Source organism: Micromys minutus (genome assembly GCF_963924665.1).
Source record: "Micromys minutus genome assembly, chromosome: 7".
Classification (NCBI taxonomy): domain Eukaryota; kingdom Metazoa; phylum Chordata; class Mammalia; order Rodentia; family Muridae; genus Micromys; species Micromys minutus.
Window position 1 is genome coordinate 58,831,776 of NC_137976.1, and position 21,823 is coordinate 58,853,598.

Here is a 21,823-nt window from a genome sequence, read left to right on the forward strand (position 1 = left end):
AATCATGGAAAAGCAAAGCATGTCAGATTGCCACAGCCTTTTATTTTGTGAAATGTTCTGCTCGCTGGCTGGACCCCCCTGTCCCCTCTGCCACTAATGCCCAGTGGTCAGATCTTTCTACTTGTTCCCGAGCCGCAGCTTGACTCTGATGGTCTTGACTCCCAGGTACTAACCCATAACATGGGGGATGCTTTGTTTCTTTTGATACAAGATCCCACTATGTAGCCTTGTTCAGCCAGAAACTCATTATATAAACCAGGCTGACCCCAGTTTCACAGAGATCCATTTGCCTCTGTCTCCCCAACACCGGCACTAAAGGCATGCACCACCATGCCCACCTGGAACTATTATGGTATGTCTCCTTGCTTTCCTCACAGCCTGGGCTCCATTAGGTTTTTCTTGCCTTCTTATATAATGGCTTGTACTTGTGACTCTGGTCCCTGAAGAGAATGTTGCAGGCCATTATCTTCCCAAGTGTCGTTTTGTGGTAGTAGAGGTGGCTCACCAGTTGCCTCTGGCTCCCTCGCTATGTTTATATTCTTTGCTGTGCCCTGTACCGAGGAAGTACCGAGTTAACAGGCCAAGCATGTGTAGATACCACGCCTCATAGGCTCTGTTTATGGATGTTCTAGCATTTCTGGTTTCAATTCTGTCTGCTTTGCATTTGGTTGTTAACCCATAATAAATATCCAAGGTATTTACTCTGTGTAGGCTAGAGGAAGAGCCAGGGACGAAGATGTGGCCACCTCCCGTAGTGCTCACCCTAAGAAGCATACGGTGGTGTCCCTTTCTACAGAGATGTTTGGACCCTAGTTTCTAAGCCAAGTTGACTCTGGGCCATTGAGAAAGAAAACAATAGAAGTTATGACATTGTACCCAAAGGAATTCACAGAGGTAGAGATGCTTGCCCTTCACCTTCATGAGATCTAACCTCCTAATTTCCCCACCCACCCTTGTAAAATGTCCTATGAACTGTGTGTGCTGGGGGGGGGGGGGGGTAGAGTTCTCGGGTTCCACTCCCTGCAGGAAACAGAAAGGCCATGAACCCTCTCCTAGTCCCCTCAAACAGCTTGTTGGGGGTGAATGGATGTTAGGCTGTCCGGGTATAATTTTTAACTGAGAACACAGATTTACCGAACATATCTATGGGGTTCTTTCTTCACTGTACCTAGTGCATGGCAGTAATTCCATTTTAGACACACTGACTCTCCCCATGCTGGCTTGTTTGATTTCTGTCCATTTGTTTTTGTTTTTGTTGTTGTTGTTGAAATATTTGATACTGGAATAAGTCCTAGCACTCCTAGCAAGTAGAGTTGAATTTATTGAAACAGTTTTGATTTAAGGAGACAGAGTCTCACTAGCCCCCTGGCTGGCCTGGAACTCATTTCATAGCCCAGGCTGGCCCTGAACTTGCTGTGTCCATTTAAGTCTGCCCTGCTGAATGTTTAAATTCCGGGTGTGCCCCACCAGCCCTGGCAGGACCTTTAACTGAAAGTTCAGTGGTTTAAAGGCTAACAAAAGCTCCTCTGTTCCATGTCATGGGTCCTTTGTTCATGTGTGCATGTTTCTCACTTCATGTGTGTGCACGTTTCCCACTTCCCCTGTGTATATGGCGGTCAATGCTATATCTATTCCTGCTTTGTAGAATCTTATCAATGTTACCTGAACTGACCTTTATGCTCCATAATTGTCATGAGTGGCCCTCTGTAGGACAGCCTTAGGTGTTCCTGGTCTGAGTAATACCCATGAAGTATCACTGTGTAGATCCAGCTTCTGTTCTTCGAACATCGACTCTTGAATAAGTTTTCAGAAGTAAAATGACCCAATCATTTTTCTGCGTCCTCCCGAAAGAGGAAAGACAGTATTGTTTTAGCTTTCTTAATTGCATGTATTTGGTCTCCCCCAGTCTTAAAAGCAAAGACTTAAAGTTCTTTTTGAAACTCTTTCCTAACCTAAAGGGAGAAAACTGGAGGCTGGCCAAGCCCAGGACATTGTTCTTCTCCATGCTCATCAGTAATTCTCCTCATGTCTCAGCCTGGAAACACCACTGCCCTCTGCCCTCCACCCTTCCCCCTCCCCCTCTCCCTTTTCTCTCTCTCTTTCTTCCCCGTTGCACTGGACTAAAAAGCACACCTGTGGATACAGAGCTAGCCATCTCTCCCCAGCTTTACCTCAGGAGGATGGAAGAAAGAAAAAGCAAGCAGACTAATAACAAAAGGCTCCTTCAGTGTGGAAGAGAAATACCCAGCCATTATGCAAATAGTAACTATACAAAACCTTGCCACTGGCCCAGGAGAAGGACACAACCTGTAGTTGAGTCTCCCTCTGCTGTAAGCAGGGTCTCTGGGAGTCCCAACATGTGACACACAACTCTTGGGAGCCTTACCAGTGCCAGGGGTGCGTGTGTGGGTGGGAGATAGAAACAGAAGGGGTGGGGGAGAAGATATGGGGAGAGGTTTGAGCCTGTTTGATGCTCAGTGCTGATACAGAGCTAAAGCTATAGCAAGGCGAGGACTTTATCTCCTTCCTCCATATTTGAGCCTGGAATTGCTCATACCTTTAAGACCATGGACCAGCGGCTGCCACAAGAAGCCCTGATCTCCCTCAGAGCAGCTCCCCCTGCTCTGCTATCAATAGGCATAACCCTTGTCTGTGGGTTTCCTAGGGGAATCCTGTGACCCTGCCTGTCAGCCTCTAAGGAAACCCAGGCCCATCTGTACCTTGTCACTGGCCAGAATCCCTCACAAGGGATATGCAGGTCTACCTGGACCCCGCTAACCACCCCCATCTCCCTCTGCTGTCTCTGTCCTCTAAACGCTAAGCTGTGCTTTCCCAGCCTGAAACTCCGACTGTGTGATTTGCTTCCTAACTGCGTTCCTCGCCTCTTGCTAATCCGCTTTTCCTTTGCTGTCCTGTGTCTTGCAGTCCTCTTTGCTAGCAGCCCGGCAGGCTCCCACTGACGTGCCTACTGCTGCAGACCTTGTCAGTGCAATAGAAAAGTTGGTCAAAAGTAAGCTGGTAAGTGGGCATGCTGGAGGCAGCTCTGCGTTACCTCTCACCTCCATGTGGCTCCCAGAACCTCAAACAGGGCCTCGAGTCAGTCACCCACATCCTAATTCACACATTCCAATTACATATCGTGCATATAATGGTGTTTTCTTAAGAAGAAAAAAAAAAAAACTGCCCCATGGGCCTATTCTGCTTTATATGAATTGGCGTAGGAAGTCAGCAGGGTCTTCAGTGCTGAGGTGGTCAAAAGGTGGAAAGTTTCCAAAGCAAATATACTCACTGAAGCTGACCAGCGGGGCCCTAGACACGTGGCACTCAGCTGCTGACAGTTGTGTTTCAGGCTAGCCCTGAAGTGTCCTGTGTTGCTGAGTGTGGTCTGCATGTTTTAAAGACAAGGACATTTTATTTAGAGACTTCCTAGTTTACAGAGCCTTAGATAATACACCACTGATCACAGAGGAGTAGGGACATGTAAATAACCTTAGCATGAAATATTAGAGCCTGAATGTGTCTCTGTCACTGGGGGAAGGCAAACACGAGCCACCAACAACTGGTCTAGCCTGTGGTGATCATAATACCACAAGGAAGGGCAATTAGCCTGAGCTGGATCAACATTTCCGTGGTGTGCTCTCCTGGATGCTGCTGTTTCTCTGCCCCCACCTTTTTGTGTGTGTGAGCAATAAGACAGCAGTTAGAAGTGTGCTTCTGTCTTCCTCTGTCATCTGTGCCCCCTGTTTGGCTTTTCTGTCACTTGGCTGAGTCACTGTTCTTCCAATACTAACCCTCCACTTGGCCCTGGGACTGGAGGACCGGTGTGCGTCCTCTCTCAAGGAAAACGGCCCGATGGTTGGGAGTGCAGAGCAAACAGTGGCTGGAGATGGTGGTTCTGGTGAGAAAACAGTCTCTGGGAAGCTGTCTCCTTTCATGCCGTTTCCCCCTGCCCTCCCCGTGGGCTTTTTTGTTTTTGTTTTCGTCATTTCCTTTGTCTGTTGTTTTGTTTTGCTTTTTATTTCCAGCCACTACATTGATTTTATGATGTCACAGGCTTGTCTTTTCTTCTCCCAAGTCTTTGCTGCTATGGCCCCATTTCTCCGGGATGTTTTTGCTAACTTATGTACCGCACAGTGGTCCTTCAGGGTCCTGCTCTATCATCTCTCACAAAGGCTTCCCTTGCCAGTCCTGGCCAGATTTCCTCTGAAGTCCCACAGTTCCCAAAGCTCCTTGCTGTCGTAGACAGCTCTGTTGTGGTTAAAGTGGCTGAATGTTGCCACTTATCTCTCTGCTTACCAGTTATTTCAGGCAGTATTACTTTCTCTTCCATTAAAATATACTAGTCTTTTACACTTAATAGGTTCTTCATGAACAGTTGTTTCCAGAGATCCATATCTGCCTCTATTTGGGATGACCTTTTAGCCTGACTCTTACCATTGCTAGCCTTCACACTGCTGGTCCCTGGTTTATGTGGCCACTGGGTCTAGTGTTAGACACATGAGGGAAACTGTGGGGATGCCCCGCAGAGGCGAATTCCCAGAGAAAAGGAAGTATGGGTTGAGGTTACTGTTCACAAGCCTGGTCACAGACTCTCAATAAATAGCTGGTGAACAAACGCCCTTTCTGTGGTGCGTTTACCATAAGAAGATCATTAACTTTCCCCACCAATAATTACTTCCTGAAGATCTGCACAGAGCCTCAATCTCAGGGATATCTGTGGCATGGTATAAGAAACCAAACACATATTGAGAAAAGAGTAAGGGAGCAGTGGTTCGGTTTCTTAAAATTTCCCCACCAAAATTTGAATCTTTTTCTTTTCTCCTTCTTTCTTCTCCATCCCACAGTGGTGTAGCCACGGAGCAACAGTAAATGAAAGCACGTTTCAACCACGTTTGAAAACACTGAGTTGCATTTTGACCTCTAAGATGTATTTCTATTTATTCGCCATTAGCTTTTGCCTTCAAAGAAAAGAGGCAAAGAGCTCTTTAAAAAGTTCTAGGGTTCATCGGTAGAACACAGCAGCAGAGAGAGGTGGCCAAAGTAGCCAGTGGTGCCACAGACTTATTCAATCAAAGTTCAGGGTTTATGTTGACATCACAGACTGTCCAAAGTTCAGCGTGCAGGTCAAGAGCAGTGGTACCATTGAGCTCCAGGCCATCCAATCACGCCCTTACGAGCTATGTGTGAGTAATCTATTCGTTCTAAAGGTAGTCATTTAGCATGTCCTTGAAAGCACTGGAAGGAGTCTGCAGGAAGCAGGCAATACCATGTGGCCCATGTTACTTGAATAAAAGCTGAAGAAAGCGAGATTAAGCCTTGGGAGAGACACGTCAGGAAGGCTGTCTGCCAGCGCCTCAAGCGCTGCTGTAGAAATGAAAGGTTGGTCTAATGCTTGCTCTGAAGGACGGAACCTGTACCTGGAGGGGTTGTTATCTGAACGTGGTATGAGGAAGAACTAACAGCCCTTTCTTCCATTCTAAAGAGTTTCTGATAGGCCAGAATTTCCGCCCGGAGTCTGTTTGCTTTCTTTGAGCAGTTGTTCAAGCAATAGCATCAAATTTTGCATTGAGAATGAATTCATTTGGTTCTCTTAGCTCTACCTGGGAGCTGTGAGATTCCCCCACAGCTAGGTCCCAGGGCAGTCCCTTGGTTATGGTTGCACCAGGGTTCTACCTCTGCTGCCGAGAAGCTGCTACTGGAGAATGAAGGCAGGACTCAAAGGCTTGCCTCCTATGCAGTTAAATCCCTGGAGAGCCTCCACTCTCCTGGGCATGATGTGCCCTTCAGAGTTCTTACTGGCTTACTTGTCTTTAGTCTGCCCACACCTTCCCCCACAGAACTAACCCACTTTTCCTGGGTTCTGTCTCAAACTCTGAGCCAGAAACAAGCACTTTTTCTGCTTGTTCCGTGTGAGTCTTGATAAGACTTTTCATCCTTTAGCAGCTATAGTTTGGTAACAAGTGTGTGAGGGACTGGAAGGCAAAAGGTCCTGGGGGCTCCAACTGATAACAGAGCTCTAGAGAAATGACTTGTCTCCTCTGGAGATTTGCTTGGTCTGTTTGACCCCTCCTGATAATGATGATGAATATGTTGACCTGAATCTAATCTCAAGAGAGTAAAGATGACTGCCTAGGCATGGCCATTCTTCACACACTGATAAGCAGTGACCTACAAATGTCAGCTCTTAGGGCAATCGAGAAACCAAGCTGTCTCCAGCTTCAATTACCTCTTGTGGGCAGGTGGAAACTAAGTATCTGACAGCCAGTAGATTGGCGGTAGGTAAATGCTTTAGGGAAATAGTCTAATAGATAATACCATTTGGTTTTATCCTTCGGATCTAAAGAGCCGTAGCTTCCTGGACATGGAAGACTCTAATGTGTCTATTTATTGTGGCCTGGAGTCCCCTAGGGCCCTGCCACCTGCCTGGCACACAGGACTGAGCCTCTAAGAAGAAAGCTCTAAGATTAACAATCTTTTTGTAGGTGGCACACTGGAACAGTTCACTCTGCTGGCCCAGTGCATGCTTCCTAATCATCTCCCACCTCCAGGGCTGGCAGCAGTAGCTCTTGTTCAGTCTCCATGATGGCCTGAGAAATGTAAAAGCTGGCTTTAGCAAAGCTTCCACATCTGGCTCTCCTACTTGGAGAGCACTCACCTTTCCCTACTCCCCATCCCCCGGGCAGCCTTGTGTGTGGCTCAGGCCAGGATGTCGTTCTATTGATGCTGTGCTCTCCCATTTCATCAATTAACTTGGCCGGCCAGTAGCCCTGTTGGGTTAGCAAGAAATAAAACAATATCCATCATTTCCATTCTGAAGGTGCACATTTTTCTAGAATGGGGTCATCTGGTCTTAATATTCTGGCAAGGGTTCCTGAGGTTCAGAATAGGAAAGGTTAGAATCCAACAAAAATGTTAAAACCCGGAGTCACCAACCTGCATTTTCATTTGCCTGGAAATCCCTCACCTCAGTGATTCTCACCATGCCGACCCCGGTGAGAACAGCTTAGCTCTAAAGTTTTTTGTCAGGGGGATATTATAAAAATTGTAAAAGTACATTAGTATTAGAATGTGAGCTTTCCAGTACGAGGCTATGGGTATGTGTACACACACACACACACACACACACACACACACACACACACACACACACTGAGAGAGAGAGAGAGAGAGAGAGAGAGAGAGAGAGAGAGAGAGAGAGTCAACTGTTCACTCTATGGAGACACAGAGTTGTTATTTCACGGGGTTACTTCCTGTGTGAAAAGAACACCTAAATCTATCTATTTGACGAAGGTCCCTGTTGTAACACCGTGTTAAGTACAGCCTGCAGATGTGGTCTGGAACTAATCATGCCACACATCTGAGCCCTTGCACAGCTGAGCTCTGTTGTCCCTCCCTTCCTTTCCCTCCCTTCCTTTCCACTCAGCAGCCTCTACTTCATTCTCTAACTCAGGTTAACTCACGTAAACCTGACATTTGAAAAATATTCCCCTTATATAAGAGATAATGAGATATTTTCTCTTTGTTTGACTTACTTCATATGGTATCAGGTTGTCCACGTTTATCCTGACTAAAAAACGTGTATGTGTAGGCACGTGTGCACACCCCTTTATCCGTTCATGTATCAACAAAGCTTAAGCTGTCACCTTGGCTGTTGTAAATCGTGGGCTGTGAGCACAGATACCGACATCTTCACCCATCTTTTTATTTTAGACAGGGTCTCTCTACATAGCCCTGGCTGTTCTGGAACTCACTTTGTAGACCAGGCTGGCCTCAGACTCACAGAGATCGACCTGCATTTGCCTCTCCAGTGCTGGGATTAACGGCAGGAGCCACGCCCAGCTAGAGTGCTGTACCTTATGATACTTCTATATTTCATTTTCTTGGTTTCCCAGGCGACTGCATCCCAGTATTTACACCCACCAACAGCATGAGGAAGTTTCTTTTTCCTCCACTCTCACCAGCCAGTACTTGCCTTCTTCCCTTACCTCTGCTCCTTCCTTTTCTCCCCACTTCTCGCCCAATATAGGATAACTATCCTAAAGGTTCGATGAAATCTTTATCATTGGAGCAGCTAGGAGGGGACTCTTTGGCTTGGTGAATAGTGCTAGGCCAGCCACTTCCCTGTTACCTCATTGGATGAGCCTTGACGCAGGAGGCCACAGTGTAGTCCCTTGAGGCCTGCCCTGCATCTACTTCTGAGATCCAACCTGGAGCCTACCTTATACAGTACACAGACTAAGATAATGCTCAAAAGCCCTTCCTGCCTGCACTGGTACAGTCTGTCTCCTAGCATCTTTCCATGTGTTTGCCAACGGGTTGCCTTCCCTTTGAAAAGTAACTTCGTAAAAGCATTATATGCTCATTTTAGGAGACTAGGGAAATGACAGTGATCCAGACAGAAATCATCATCATCTGATACACTCAGTGTTTTCTCTCAGACCCTTTGACAAATAATGTAATCATAGTATTTGGATTTTTAAATTTTATTCTCCTTTGCTGTCCAGTCAGAGATATGGCCTTAAAAGCTCTTTGGAATGTTGAAAGTGATGAAACTTAAATCGAGTCTTATTCTCCTACTTAATGCCATGGACAAGAGTCTTTAGGATCTCCTCTATATATCTCCAGGTTCCAACTTTGATGTTCATATTTTTCTTCTCTGGTTCCACCCACCCCAGCTCACTAGTATCCATTCCTGCTCACTAGCACCCAATCCCACTCACTAACACCTACCCCCACTCACTAGTACCCACCCTCATTCATTAGCACCCACCCCCATTCACTAGCACTAGGACTCACTAGCACTCATCCCAGCTTACTAGCACACACACACACACACACACACACACACACACGTGTATACACCATTCATTAGCACTGTCTTCTGCCAGTCCAGATCCTCACATGTCCAATTCTACCTGCAACAGGTTTTTAGCTCGCCTCATTTGGTTTCACTCCATGGCCTTTCTCACAGTGCAATTTCTGCCAGGAATGAATGCTCCTCAGTTTCTATATCCAGTGCACTTTATTTTTTTAATTCTATAATAGCCAGTTCTTTACATCCCTGTGTTCCTTTTCTGTAGATGCACCCAACCTCAGATCAAAACTCTTTGGGGAGAAATTACATCTGCACTGAACATGTATTGACTTTTCCTTCCTTGTTCCTAAAGCAAGACAGCATAACTATCACTGTAGAGCATTTACATCATATTCTATACTATAAATAATGCAGAAACTAGCTAACTCTATAGGAGGACGAACATGACCACACTGGATTTCGGGATCCCTGGGAGTCCTGAACCAGTCCCCTAGGACACCAAGGGATAATTTGACTCAGCTTTGCCTTTCCCTGGAGTCTTTGTTTTCTCTCTCCCTCCCACTACTGAGCAGCCTGCCCATATGTTATCCTATATAATCCGTCTGTCAGAACATAATCTAACCCAGCGTTGGAGGCCTGAAACTCTTCTTACTCGCCCTCATTTCTCCAGCATCTCCAAGCATTCAGCAAATAATATGGTAGATGCTTGGTTTTTTATATACAAGTAAGACATTAATTACAATGCCATGTGATGAATAATATGCAGAACGAATGAGAGAACACTTATAGGAGGAGCATTGGACATGACTAGAAGATACGTCCATCTCACTGAGACGCTGTCTTTCCTCCACAGTAAGCTGTCTATTTGAATCCTCTTTGCATTTCTGCAAGGAAATGCACTAGTTAACAGGGACTTGTATTGTTCCTTCCTTGTTCAGTTTTCTTTTTTATCTGCTTCATGTTGTGGCCCTGAACCACAGGTAGGACAGACATCTCAACTCTGGAGACAAGCTGGCAAGCACTGTCTCTTTCCCCCTGGAGACAACAATGATGACAGGTTGCCCTGGTTACCCTAAATTAGGTCCCTGTATCCAACTCTGACAGCTGAGACCTTCTAAGGGATCACGCCATTACTATAAGCAAGAGAGTCAACCCCATCATTCCCGGCAGGTTGCCTACCATAAAAGCTTAGTGGACCCTCTATTTCCTTGTCATTGTGCCATGCTCTGACACTGTCCCAGAGTCCTCTCCAAGACATAAACCAGCTTCTTTGCTCATACAAAGTCAAAAGAGAAATGCAGATTTTCCTGTGTGACACATTGGACTCCTCGGAGGCCCATTACCTTGTATATGGATTAGCCCATGCCAAGCTGGTTCTGCCATGCACCCAGGAGGCAGTGGGGCAGGCATGCTCACTGGGCCTGACACTCACCTTCCCACCAGCCTACAGGCCCCAGAATAAAGGCCTCACAGGACAGAAAGGAAGATGGGAAGTTAAAGGTACTAATTACATCCATCACCAGCTGGGTCCATCTGTACTGGAGCCTGTCTCTGGTGATGGCACCAAGGGACATGCACTGGAAAGCTGCCTGTCCGCTGGCTTGTCCAGCGCACCAGACATTCTAATTTTCTTAATAACAGGTTACAGATCCTGTATCTATAAATGTAGCTAAACCCTTCTCAACCTTTCTTTATTTTTAGCCTATACTGCAGCTCTGGATATAACAGTTCCCATGGTTGATTACTTGTTCTGTAAACACCTTTACATCAAGTGGAAAGCCCTTGTCTCTCTCAGGCTGGAAGATACTGTCTGTGCTTTTCATTCTAGTGTTGGCAACAGATCCACGTTTGACCCTTGACACAGTTGCTCAATTAAGGGAGTGGGGGAGAAGGCTGATGTCACTGTTCAACAAGAAGGTCTTAATAGCTTCCATCTTTTCTCCTCTTGGGTACCACATTTGCTTTTGTTTCCCTGGAATGTTCTTTCCTGCCTCTGTTTGGCTTCTGTTGAAATGTTGCAGCTAAGAGAGTCGGTGATGGATCTTCTCAAGTGCAGACCGTCTAAGACAGGCCACAGCCCTTTGCTCCACCGCCTTGGTGATCGGTACTATTTGATCTTGCTGTCTTGTGTCTTAGAACTGGTGTTTCCAAAGACTACGAAATGAAATGTTTCCTTCTAGCACCACAGAAGCTGGCATTGTCAGGCACCTTGGGTAGTTGCCGTTATTCCGTCTTCCATGTGTTATGGATGCCCACCTTAAGCCTGATATCTAGGATTATTGTTTCCCTCGATGCTTCCACTGGTCCCCAGACACTTGTATTCCACACAGCCCTGCTCTTAGGCTCCAGGAATGCCACCAATGACAGGTTAGAAAGGATGCAAGGGCTGGAAGATGGGGTAGAATGTTGCAGAATGTTGCAGAAAGTTTCCTGGATTTCCATTGTCTCATGGCTCTTGCATCCATGAACTCAAAGCAGCTATGGTTCTCTGGCAAGACCTGTATAAGACTGACCCAGCAACATTTCATCATGAAATGGGGAGGGGCTCGGGAATCTCCCTTCCTGACGACTATTAACAGTTACGTGGGGGAGACACACTTTCTTCAGTGGTATACCCACTGATAGGTTAGTCACACTCAAGTAACCTCCCTCCCATGCTCAGAGAAGCTTTATTTATTTGCTTATTCATTCATTCATTCATTCCTTCATTCATTCACTGGTCACATACAGAAATGAAGTAGGAGGCAGCCTAGTCGGGAAAGAAAGCTTTCAGGTGGACAAGGGGTAGGGATTGGACAGGGTAATCAGAGATAAAAATAACTAAAATTCATTGCATATATGTATGAGTCTGCCAAAAACCTAAATTTAAAAACTCTTCAAAGATCTATATGGTATCCTAAATATACATTAAGAAAATCAGCTTAGTACATTAGAATGTTAGTTTGTCCCCAAAGAGTATATTTCTCTACTAGTTACAACTTGCATATGTTACTGTTACCACAGAGAGACACACTAACCACTGGGAAGCACTCTTAACTTTTCCCAGGGTTTGTTAAAAGTATCGTCTTTGTCCTTTAGAAATTTGCTAAAAGGGGGGATCTGATCTGAAAATCCAGGGACACATGGGAACGTTTCATATCTCTTACAAGAGTACCCTGTGTTCATCAGATCTGGGTTTAGACCTCAGGTTCCTTTTCTCAGTCGTTTCTAGATCACTGTATTAATCTACTTACCTTTCTGTCTCAAACAAGTGTAAGCACCTTATGTAGCTCCTTAATTAACAGGAATGAGGATTAACGAAAGAAAGTCCTTGGTAAATAACTTTAACCGAGATGTTTTTAGCATAAGCCCCGTCTGTTGGCTGTTTCTCAACTACATCTCATTGTCTTCTTCCAAAGTATTTCAGTTAATGTAACAAAGTGTGGTTTCCACCACCTACCCCTGTCACTGTCCTTAGCTTACTAATTTGCATGAAGCAGTCCTATGACCAGTTTTCTTCCCAATGCCTTATTTGGTATAGAATCGCAGTGGTTAGCTTTTCCTGGAGCCCTCACCCAGAGATAAATTGCTGTGGCAATTTCATTATGTCTGGGTAGTTGGTGACACATGGACGCCTAGTGTGCTCTGATCACACGGGGCTTCTGGTGTGCCCTGATCACAAGGACGAGTAGTGTGCCCTGATTGTGGATGGCAGCTCCCTGCTGCAAGGCGGTGAAAGAAAATCTCTGGTCTTCTAATGCTTCACTGTAGTTCAAAAAGCACAGTCTTGGCTGCTGGCTCCCATATTGCCTGTGGCTAGACTGGGGAGACACGTGGCTTATAAGTAATGCTCCAGTGCTCGCTCTGAGGCTATTTATCCTTCTCTTTTTAGACTCTGGAAGGAGGCTCTTACCGGGGGAGCTTGAAGGACCCTGCAGGCTGCCTGAATGAGGGGATGGCCCCTCCCACACCTCCTAGAAACCTGGAAGAAGAACAGAAAGCCAAGGCTCTGAGAGGCAGGATGTAAGTGGCCCACCACCCTATCCTGGTACATGTGTGTGCTAGACAGTTGCCAGGAGAAAACTAGACAGCCCCGTGCAGTCTGCCCAACTACTCACATCCTTTCTAAGTGAAGACGGCCCAGGTCTATACAGTACAACACTGAACATCAATAGACCACTTTGGCACTGCCTTGAGGAAGCTTGGGTTGGGGGAATATTCTGTAAGATTGCTGTTATTGACAAAATCTAACCAAGATCTAGTACAAGTGTAAAGCATGCTTAAAAATGAAAATAATGGAATTCAGAGAACAGGGGGATGGCTCCCATGGGTCTGCAGTGATTGAGGGTCCCTGCGTGTGGCAGAAGTCTGGTGGAGATATATGAGGAGATGCTCCTTAAATGCAGCCAAGAGAAGCATAGGGGAGGCTCTGCTGCCAGGCAAGGCCCATTTCTGCTTCTCCTTCCAGGCCTTTTGTTTCGAATCTTGTAGGTTCCATTGTGCAAGAACCTCCTCTTGCTTTGAATGACTAGTGGTAAGATGTCATTCACATCCGGCAAAAGTCCACGTGCTAAGTAAGGTTTGAGTTCTCTACCTTGATGCAAAGTCAGTCTCCTGGAATTTGAGATAGTGCAGACTATACTAGCTCTCAGCAAAGCAGAACCAGAACTCCTCTAGAAATTAAGTTTTTTTCCTTTGGGGTTGATCCCTCTGGAAGCCAGCTGTTAGTAACTCAGTGTGTGAGGTCATAAGTAGCAAGCACATAGGGCTAGCAGGTATTAAGGGTCCCAGCTTAGTTCTGTCTTCCTTTCTCCATTACATCCAAGCCTCCTTTATCCAGGCCACAAGCATAAAAGCGAGACAACATAAGTGAATCAAATAAGTCAAGTCCTTTTGCTGCTGGCAAATATACAAAGTAAACATTTAGAGCTTTGTCTCCTTGGAAGCAAAAGTGGTAACATCATAGCAAGAGCCTGGTATCAAAGCAGGGATATAAGGAGAGGAGCATGTTGTGTAAACTAATATCTGCGTGTCCCCGGAACTTTTCAAAGGTCAGAAGGACTCCCCAGAATTATGTGAATGAGCTGTCATCTCCTAAGTGAAGTTTCTGGAGCCTTGTACAGCATGTGCCCTTCCCTGGCTTCTCTCATGGTTGTGACAGTAGTGGGGGTGGGGGGGTGATCAGAACTCATTCCTATTCCTTGGTCAAGATGAAGCACAGCTTATGTCAGGGCAGCAACCTTTGAGGTAACGTGGTCCTTGGAAAAGCCAGTCTCTTCAACTGTCAGTCTGGCTCAATGGGCCTTAAGAGCACTTGCCATTATCCATATGAGATTTTGTTTGACTTTGTTATAACAAACCGGAAATGGTTGTAGCTCTTTTAGCCGGCTGCACCATCCCCTCTTTCAGCACACCATCTATTTTCCATATCCTCAACTCTTGAAAACTAGCCTGTTGAATGTCTCTGACTGTTGATGCTCTAACCTGCTGGACCTCATGGCCAAATACATGGTGTCTGGGTATAAATACTGTGAGAGGCTAGAAGCAAAGTGTAGACACTGGAGGCTCCATTGGGACATGGGAGGAGGTCACCAAAGAGTCAAATGAGAGCCACATGGGAAGAGGATGGAAACAAAGTATCGTTTGTATAGAAGGAGGAAGATGCTGAGAGGGGACTTGTCACCAGTCACTCACCAGATGCTTGTTAAGCACACCATCTCCCCCACCAGTGGGAGAAATCAGTGAGGAAGAAACACAATAGCAACAACAGAAAACCTCCACTCAGGGCAGGTTTACATTCTAATGAGAGAAATCAGACCAAAAAAAAAAAAAAAAAAAAAAAAAAATTACGTAAGTTAAGTAGTAGGTTAGAATCTGGAGAAGAAAGAAAATGGAGCAGAATGAAAAAGATTAAGCATGGGCAAGGCCCGTTGGGTAAGGCTGGAGTTTGAAAAGTTCTTGCCTTGCACAAAGAACAGGAAGAGGGTAAGGAACCAGTGTCTCCACAGTGGCACACCCAGGACCAAAGCTCACAAAGGCCACCTATCCTCTACCAGTGTGAAAGAGGGTAGGTGTGAGGTGGCTAATCTTCACTGGTAGCATCACTGAATGGGCATCCCCCTGGGAAACACAACTCTGGGTATTTCTGTGAGTGTGCATGGCGCCATCCCAGGGGATGAGATTCTGTACTAAGTAAAATAGAACAAACAGAATCTGAGCTGATCACCAGTATTCATCTGTATGGATACAATATGACCAGCTTTGCCCTCCCCTCACCATGGTAGAGCAGACCCCCCTTAAACCTAAGCCAAAAGAAATCTTTCCTTACTTGTCAGTTGCTTTCCTCAGGTATTTTATCATAACAAAAAGAAAAGTAACTAAATAAACTCCATTTGTAGCCAGGAGAATTTCAGGTAGACCAAAGAGTAACATTCATTCCAGAGTAGCTTTTAAAGTAGAGACTGACCATGAAAAAGCATTCCACTATTTCTGATTCCTTTGGCTGCTGATCATGGAGTGTCTTGAAATGCATGCACATCGATCTAGTTTTGTTTTGTCTTTCTAGAGGAGTCTTGTTAAGTAACCCAGGCTGGCCTCAAACTCTAGATTCTCCTGCCTCCCCACCACACCAGCTAGACTTCTTTGATCATGTCTCATCTCCCCAGGTACTTTACTGGCCCTTCATAGGAATCCAGTGTAATTCCTGGACACTCGAAAACCAAGGCAACCTCCTTTGGTCAACAAACAACTAAAGATAAGCATATCTCTACCGGGCAACAGAGCACCAGCCTTCCCTCCAAAGGGCTAGCCCAACCCTGAATTTCCACTCTCACTCTCTGTGGGTTTTCACTAACCACCCTCTTCCAGGGAGTTGCTTAGGCCTTGCTAAAGATATAGCTCAAGGCTTCTATTAGTCCTTACCAGTTCCTTCCTGTGGCCCGAAACACATGCTGGTGTGCTGGAGGAAGACAGCCAGCTGGAAGCGCTGAGCACATTGATAAAGTGTGTGTCCTTTGCTCCTTCCATAAGCTCTGAGGTCCCAGACACTTCCCAATTTTCCCTCCCCCTCTCAGTCCGACTCAGTGGCTTCTCTGTACTGTGTAGGACAAGCATTTCAGATGAATTGCTTCCTGGGTTTAGAACAGTTGCTGGGTTGTAACCGTTACTTACAACTCTTCTTTGACATCTCAGAATGTTATCCCTTCTGTCACTCTGGCCAAAAATATGTGCTGGTCTGCCTCCAGGCAAAACCCTTTCTGACTCCTGTAAACACAGGACCTCTGTGCCATGTGCATACCATGGTATCTTCTATACAGTGTTTGACTCTCAGAACTGAAGAAAGGGGTGGGGTGGAGACTTCCGGGATGCCAGGGGCCTGGCTATGCTGTTCCCTAGGCAGTAAGCTAAAGTGAAGAAATTAATCTTTGGCCCCTTAACACTAGGTTCAAATCCCACCTCTCCTCTTCACTTTGCAGGCTTGGGTGCATCACCTAACTTTTCCATCTATCTTGGTACTTAAATGACAGGACTTTATAATCCCTGCCTTGTTGTAAGCATGAGAAAACCTAGGTGGAATAACTGGTATATAATAAAATGCCCTAAGAGATATAAATCTAAGATCTGGAAATAATCCACAAAGAACCCAAGAAAGCAAATGCCCTTGTTACCAATCCCATATCCCAGGGTAGTAAATGCTGTATCAGAGGTGTGAACACGGAGTATCTGCAGCCAACCTAGGTTCTTTGGTCTTGACTGAGGATTTCCCAGGCCAGTTACCATGGATACATTCCTAATTTCAGATTATGCATGATAGAAGCTTTACTCTATATCTGAATCTCTGTGGCCTTTCAAGGCTGGTTATCACACAAATGTCTTTCCTCTTTGGCTAAAATAAGGATGGAGCCAAAATGAAGGACTAAAGTCTCCTGTTAATCCCTTCGTCTCAAGGCTTTCTTAACTCAGTTTTGCAAAAAGTGCTTAGAGTGATTTCTACGCCGTATTTCTGCTACAGGGGACGGGGTATGATTTGCTTCATAGAGTACTTGCCTTGAGTATACAAAGTTGCAGGTTCGAGTCCCCAGAACTGTATAAAACTGGCTGCAGTAGCATATGTCTCTAATCTTGACACTCAGGAGATGAAGGCAGGATGAACAGAGCTTCAGGACCAAACTGGGCTATGTCGGGAATTTGAGGGCAGCCTGGGAAATAGGAGATCTTGTCTTTCGGAAGAGGGATGAGATCGCTTGTTTAATTACGAGTTAGAGCTTCACCATCCTTATCTCTTGCTCAGGTTTGTCCTGAATGAGTTGGTACAGACGGAGAAGGACTACGTCAAGGACCTGGGGATTGTGGTGGAGGTGAGCAGATGGCAGGGTGGATGTATCTGTGCTCCCTTGATCAGGAACAAACTGGACCCTACCTGGGCCCAAGCACTTTAACCTGGTGACTGGGTATATTTGACTCTCTGCTAATTTGCAGAAATGAAACTAAAAACGGTACAAATTCAGGCAGAACATGGAGACAGATTCTGATTTCCTCTTGAAATATTCGAATGCCTTTAGAGGGAGGTGGGGCCTGGTTGAGTGGGAGAAGATACCACCGTGCTGTCTGCAGAGTTACGCAGTGTGGGCTGTCATGGGAGCCGAAGGATGGGGCTTGGCCCAGAACGCTGCCTGTGACGTCTACCGCTAATGTCACCTCTGTCGTGCAGGGTTTCATGAAGAGAATAGAAGAGAAGGGGGTCCCTGAGGACATGCGAGGGAAGGAAAAGATCGTGTTTGGAAACATCCACCAGATTTACGACTGGCATAAAGAGTGAGTTCTAAGCTGCCCTGATAGTGGGCATCCGCCCTTACATCTGACCTGCACGGGGCATTTGAGGGGAGGCCCCTGTCATTTATCTTGTCTCTGACAGAGGATGTCTCTCCAAGTAGTGTGACTGCCTTCTCCTCTTTCCTTTTAGTTTTTTCCTGGCTGAACTGGAAAAATGTATCCAAGAGCAAGACAGATTGGCCCAGCTCTTCATTAAGCATGTGAGTGTCACCACAGCTGTCCCCCTCTCCCCAGCTGCCAACACGCTTGTTTTAAAAGTCCTCCTGCTCCCTCTTCTTGACTTTGCTCTCTCTCTCAACACTCTAGTTTTTGGTTTTTGTTTTGTTTTGTGTTTTTAATACATTTGGCCATTTCACCGCCCTGTTCTTTTCCTTTATGCGGCTCTTTCCTTGTCTGGAACTGCCCTTGACTCCGTGGGGGTGGGTTCAGAGGAGGTGAGCTGGAAGCCAAGGTACGTGATTGTCGCATTTTCTTCTGTACCAGGAGCGGAAGCTGCACATATACGTGTGGTATTGCCAGAACAAGCCACGTTCCGAATACATCGTAGCTGAATACGATGCCTACTTTGAGGTGAGCTGCTCCCTCAAAACAGCTGCAATGAGACGTACCTCAGGTCCTTCATCTATAGTTGCTCCCTGCCAGCGGTCTTCTTGGCAGGAAACCAGCCTCCACAGAGCTGGTAGTTTCTGAACCCCATCCCTTGAGGAAGAGCAGAGGCGACTCTGTCTACACACTGTTGAGATGCCTCGTTTATGGGAAAACTCCGTCCCAGACTATTTGTGGAAGCTCTTGTTCCCGTGTGATCACTGAGCTCTGAATGTCCAAACTCTTCCCCACCTGCCCCTAGGAATGTTGCTAAGTGCTTAGCCCTGGTTAAAGGGCTTACAATCACTTCACAGTTGGCTTTGTTCTCAGCCTTTAGCTGGTCTCTCACACCTTTGAACTGATCCATCCACAGCACCTCAAGCCTTGGGATCCCTTCTCTCTCATATCATCCCTATGTCTAGCACCTCCATGTGTGTAGGTGCCCAGCAGGAACACTTCTGAGGGTGAAGGGCAACACTACCCCTCCCCTGAACCCCTTAGAAAGAACCCTGTGTGTTTAGAGAACAGAGTTCAGGATCTAGACTTGTAGGCCTGTGTGTCTGAGGGAAAGCCTTCTCCCGATTCTTTCTTGGAGTGGTAGAGAGAGCATAGTACCTGTCTGAGCTCCCCGCCCCCAGGACAGGTGGGGGACAGTGGTGTGACAGTGCCCACTGTGAATACTGAGGAGCCAAGCAAGGCCTTCAGGGCTGTGTGACACATTTCTCAGAACTTAAATAGTGGGGTAGGCGGTGTTGTGTGAAAATTCGGAAGGTTCTATGAAAGTCTTGAAGGCTAGCCACTCACCCCTCTTACCCTTGTGTTTCAGGAGGTTAAGCAAGAGATCAATCAAAGGCTGACCCTTAGTGACTTCCTCATCAAGCCCATTCAGAGAATAACAAAGTACCAGCTGCTACTCAAGGTGAGAAAATGAGAGCAAAGCCAGGGTCCAGGCTGGAGAAGGGACTCCTCAGGCAGGAGCCGTGGGCACAGGGCTTGGGGTCACCTCCACTGTACTTCCCTTCAGGGCTGGAAAGCGCCAGCCCTCAGCTTTGTGCCTGAATAGCTTGCATGGCCTTTGCTTCTGCGCTGTTACTTGTTTTCAGTTTTGCTTTGTTTTCCTTTGCTTTGTCTTCTGCCCACTCCCATCTTACTCTCCTTTTCACCCTTTATTTGGGAACTGAGCCAAGGGCCCTATAGGTACAGGTGATTCTCAACCTTCCCAACATAATTTCTCATGCTGTGGGGAACCCCAACCATAGAACAATTTGGTTGCTACGTCATAGCTGTCATTTTGTTACTGCTATGAGTCTCAGTGTAAATATCTGATATACAGGATCTCTGAACTGTGGAATCCAGGTTGAGAACCATGGCTCTGTACCGTGCCTCCACCCTGAGCTCCTTCTCTTGTTTTGCTGTAGCCACTGACTCGACCCTTAAAAACTAAAGCATAAGCCAGGCGTGGTGACACTCACCAAGAAGGTCATGAGTATGTAGCCAGCCTGGGCTACGTATGAAGTGAGACCCTATGTCAAACAAACCACAAAGCCCTAGAAAATAGCAAGAATATAAGACCAGAAGAGCATATAAGGGAATGGGTGGAGCCTGAAGACCTTACGTAGTCCCTACCATCCAATCATGTTCTAAACAACTTAACTTAGTTTTCTTTCCTCCTTCTGGAAATGAGAGGTCAAGTGGAAGACAAAGCCCTGACTTTCCTGTCTTGACAGTCCCACTGTCCTTCCCTCCCTCCCCTTCCCTGCGGTTTATTACATTCCATCTTTTTGTCTAACATGACTCATTATTCAACTTTCAGCTACAACCCATTGCTGCCCCCACTGGGAAGGGAAGTCTTTGGGGTGTTGTTGGGTTTTTATGATAAGGTTTTTTTTTTTTTTTTTTTATGGCTCTCTGGCTATCTTTACTATCTGATTCACCCCTCCCACGCCCTTCCTCGACAGGACTTCCTGCGATATAGCGAGAAGGCTGGTTTGGAGTGTTCTGATATCGAGGTAGGTTTCTGCTTGTAATGCTTGCTCTTCTTAGGGACCATATCGAGTGGCTTGTCCCCAAAGGAGGTCCAGGGTCCAAGCCACTCCCCTCTTAGTCAGCAGCATGAGGAATAGCAAGTGCTGCTGAACACAGAGTGTTTCTAGAATTCAAGAATTCCCGTCGGTCCTGGGCTAGTCCACTGGTGTTTGGGGCTCTTACTAGGTAAGAGTGACATTTGACACTTGGTAAAATTGCTGAGATTCAGTTTGCAACTTTGTCCCTGGCTCCAGGTGCCATTTGACCCGAACACATAAATGACTCTGTTTCCATTCCCCCACACACCCTGAGGATTACCCCCTAAGTGGGTCCTTTGTGCTACCATAGGGATTATTTTAAGCCAAAGAGGGTTGCAGCCATTTCTGGCAGGTTATTTTAGGTCAAACCTTCCCGTGTTTCAACAACCAGGCTAAGCAGTTGCTTGGGTGTTCTGAAAGCAACACAGAAGAGAAAGAAAATAGAAGGGGAGGGGATGATAAAAGCGGGAGGTAGGAAGAGACTGGGCTAGGTAAGGTTTTCCCACGTGTACCACGGTTCACATAGAGCCCTGTGCTAATGCCAGCCTCTCTTATCTAAAAGCCCCACACAGTCCTCTGAGAGTGGGCTGCAGGAGCCGCACCCTTCCCAACAACAAAGGGACTAGGGGGAGATAAGTCCCTCTTTCCAGCCCTGAGTTTTTCCGAGCTTCCTACTGATGTTGGTTCCCGTGTCCTGAATAATGTGTTCTTTCCCACAGAAAGCAGTGGAGTTAATGTGCCTTGTCCCAAAGCGCTGTAATGACATGATGAACCTGGGCCGCCTGCAGGGCTTTGAGGTGAGCTCTTAGGGGTACCCCTCTAGTTCACAGATATGGAAGGCAAGGCGGAGCTATTGCAGAAGTCCAGTGATGCTGGAGAAATAAAGGTTTGGGCCAAATCGGGATCAGAATTCCAAGGGAATTGGAAAGAGACAAAGTCCCTTACAACTGAGCCACAGACTCTTTCCTTTCCTCCTGATTGAGAAACACGTATGTGATGAGCCAGAAACCCAAGTGAGAACACAAACCAGAGGACAGGTCTTTTATATAGGTCTGTGTAGTGATCAGATTTCAGATCAGTGAAAGCATAACACTCCAAAACATCACACATTTCTGTCCTGGGACAAGGGATCAAGTCTTAAGGGAAATAGCTAGATGTCCAGAGGACACACTGGTTCAGAAGAGGCACCATGGCGGAACACTACCGTCGGATGGCTTAAATGACAGAAATTCCCGCTCACCAGTCTGAGGCCTGAGCATCTGTGAGGGAGGATCTGCTCCTTGGTTTGTTGGTGGCATCTTCATGCCCCCTTGGCATTTCTATGATATTATGTGTGTCCAAGTCTCCCCTTTCATACTTCTCTCTCCCAACAATCCCAGAGTCTAAGGTTTCATCATTCTTTCTTTGGAGAGGAAATTCCTGGGGTTGGAGATAGTTAGGAAAGAAGTGCTCGCCCGGCTCCGTCAAGTTAAGGTGAAGAAGAAAGGCCGGCAGTGGTGTCACAAAGAATGGAGATGCTACAGCCTAGTTGGGGTTGTTCTCCTCTCCC

The 21,823-nt window shown here is 46.4% G+C and overlaps 1 protein-coding gene across 5 annotated transcripts in view; it reads left to right on the plus strand.

Annotated features, from left to right (window-relative positions):
* Positions 1–21,823, plus strand: part of KALRN (kalirin RhoGEF kinase) — a gene marked incomplete at both ends in the record, with an annotated part of 525,758 nt that overhangs the window by 460,415 nt on the left and 43,520 nt on the right. For 4 of the 5 annotated variants that reach the window (XM_080919248.1, XM_080919249.1, XM_080919250.1 and 1 more), the window contains 8 exons: positions 12,687–12,817; positions 17,085–17,151; positions 17,505–17,608; positions 17,757–17,826; positions 18,110–18,196; positions 19,038–19,130; positions 20,170–20,220; positions 20,994–21,071. In XM_080919248.1, the coding sequence (XP_080775374.1) occupies positions 12,687–12,817; positions 17,085–17,151; positions 17,505–17,608; positions 17,757–17,826; positions 18,110–18,196; positions 19,038–19,130; positions 20,170–20,220; positions 20,994–21,071 (681 nt within the window). Of the gene's footprint in view, positions 1–2,925; positions 3,019–12,686; positions 12,818–17,084; positions 17,152–17,504; positions 17,609–17,756; positions 17,827–18,109; positions 18,197–19,037; positions 19,131–20,169; positions 20,221–20,993; positions 21,072–21,823 lie in introns of all 5 variants that reach the window. The other variant, XM_080919241.1, reaches the window with a different exon arrangement.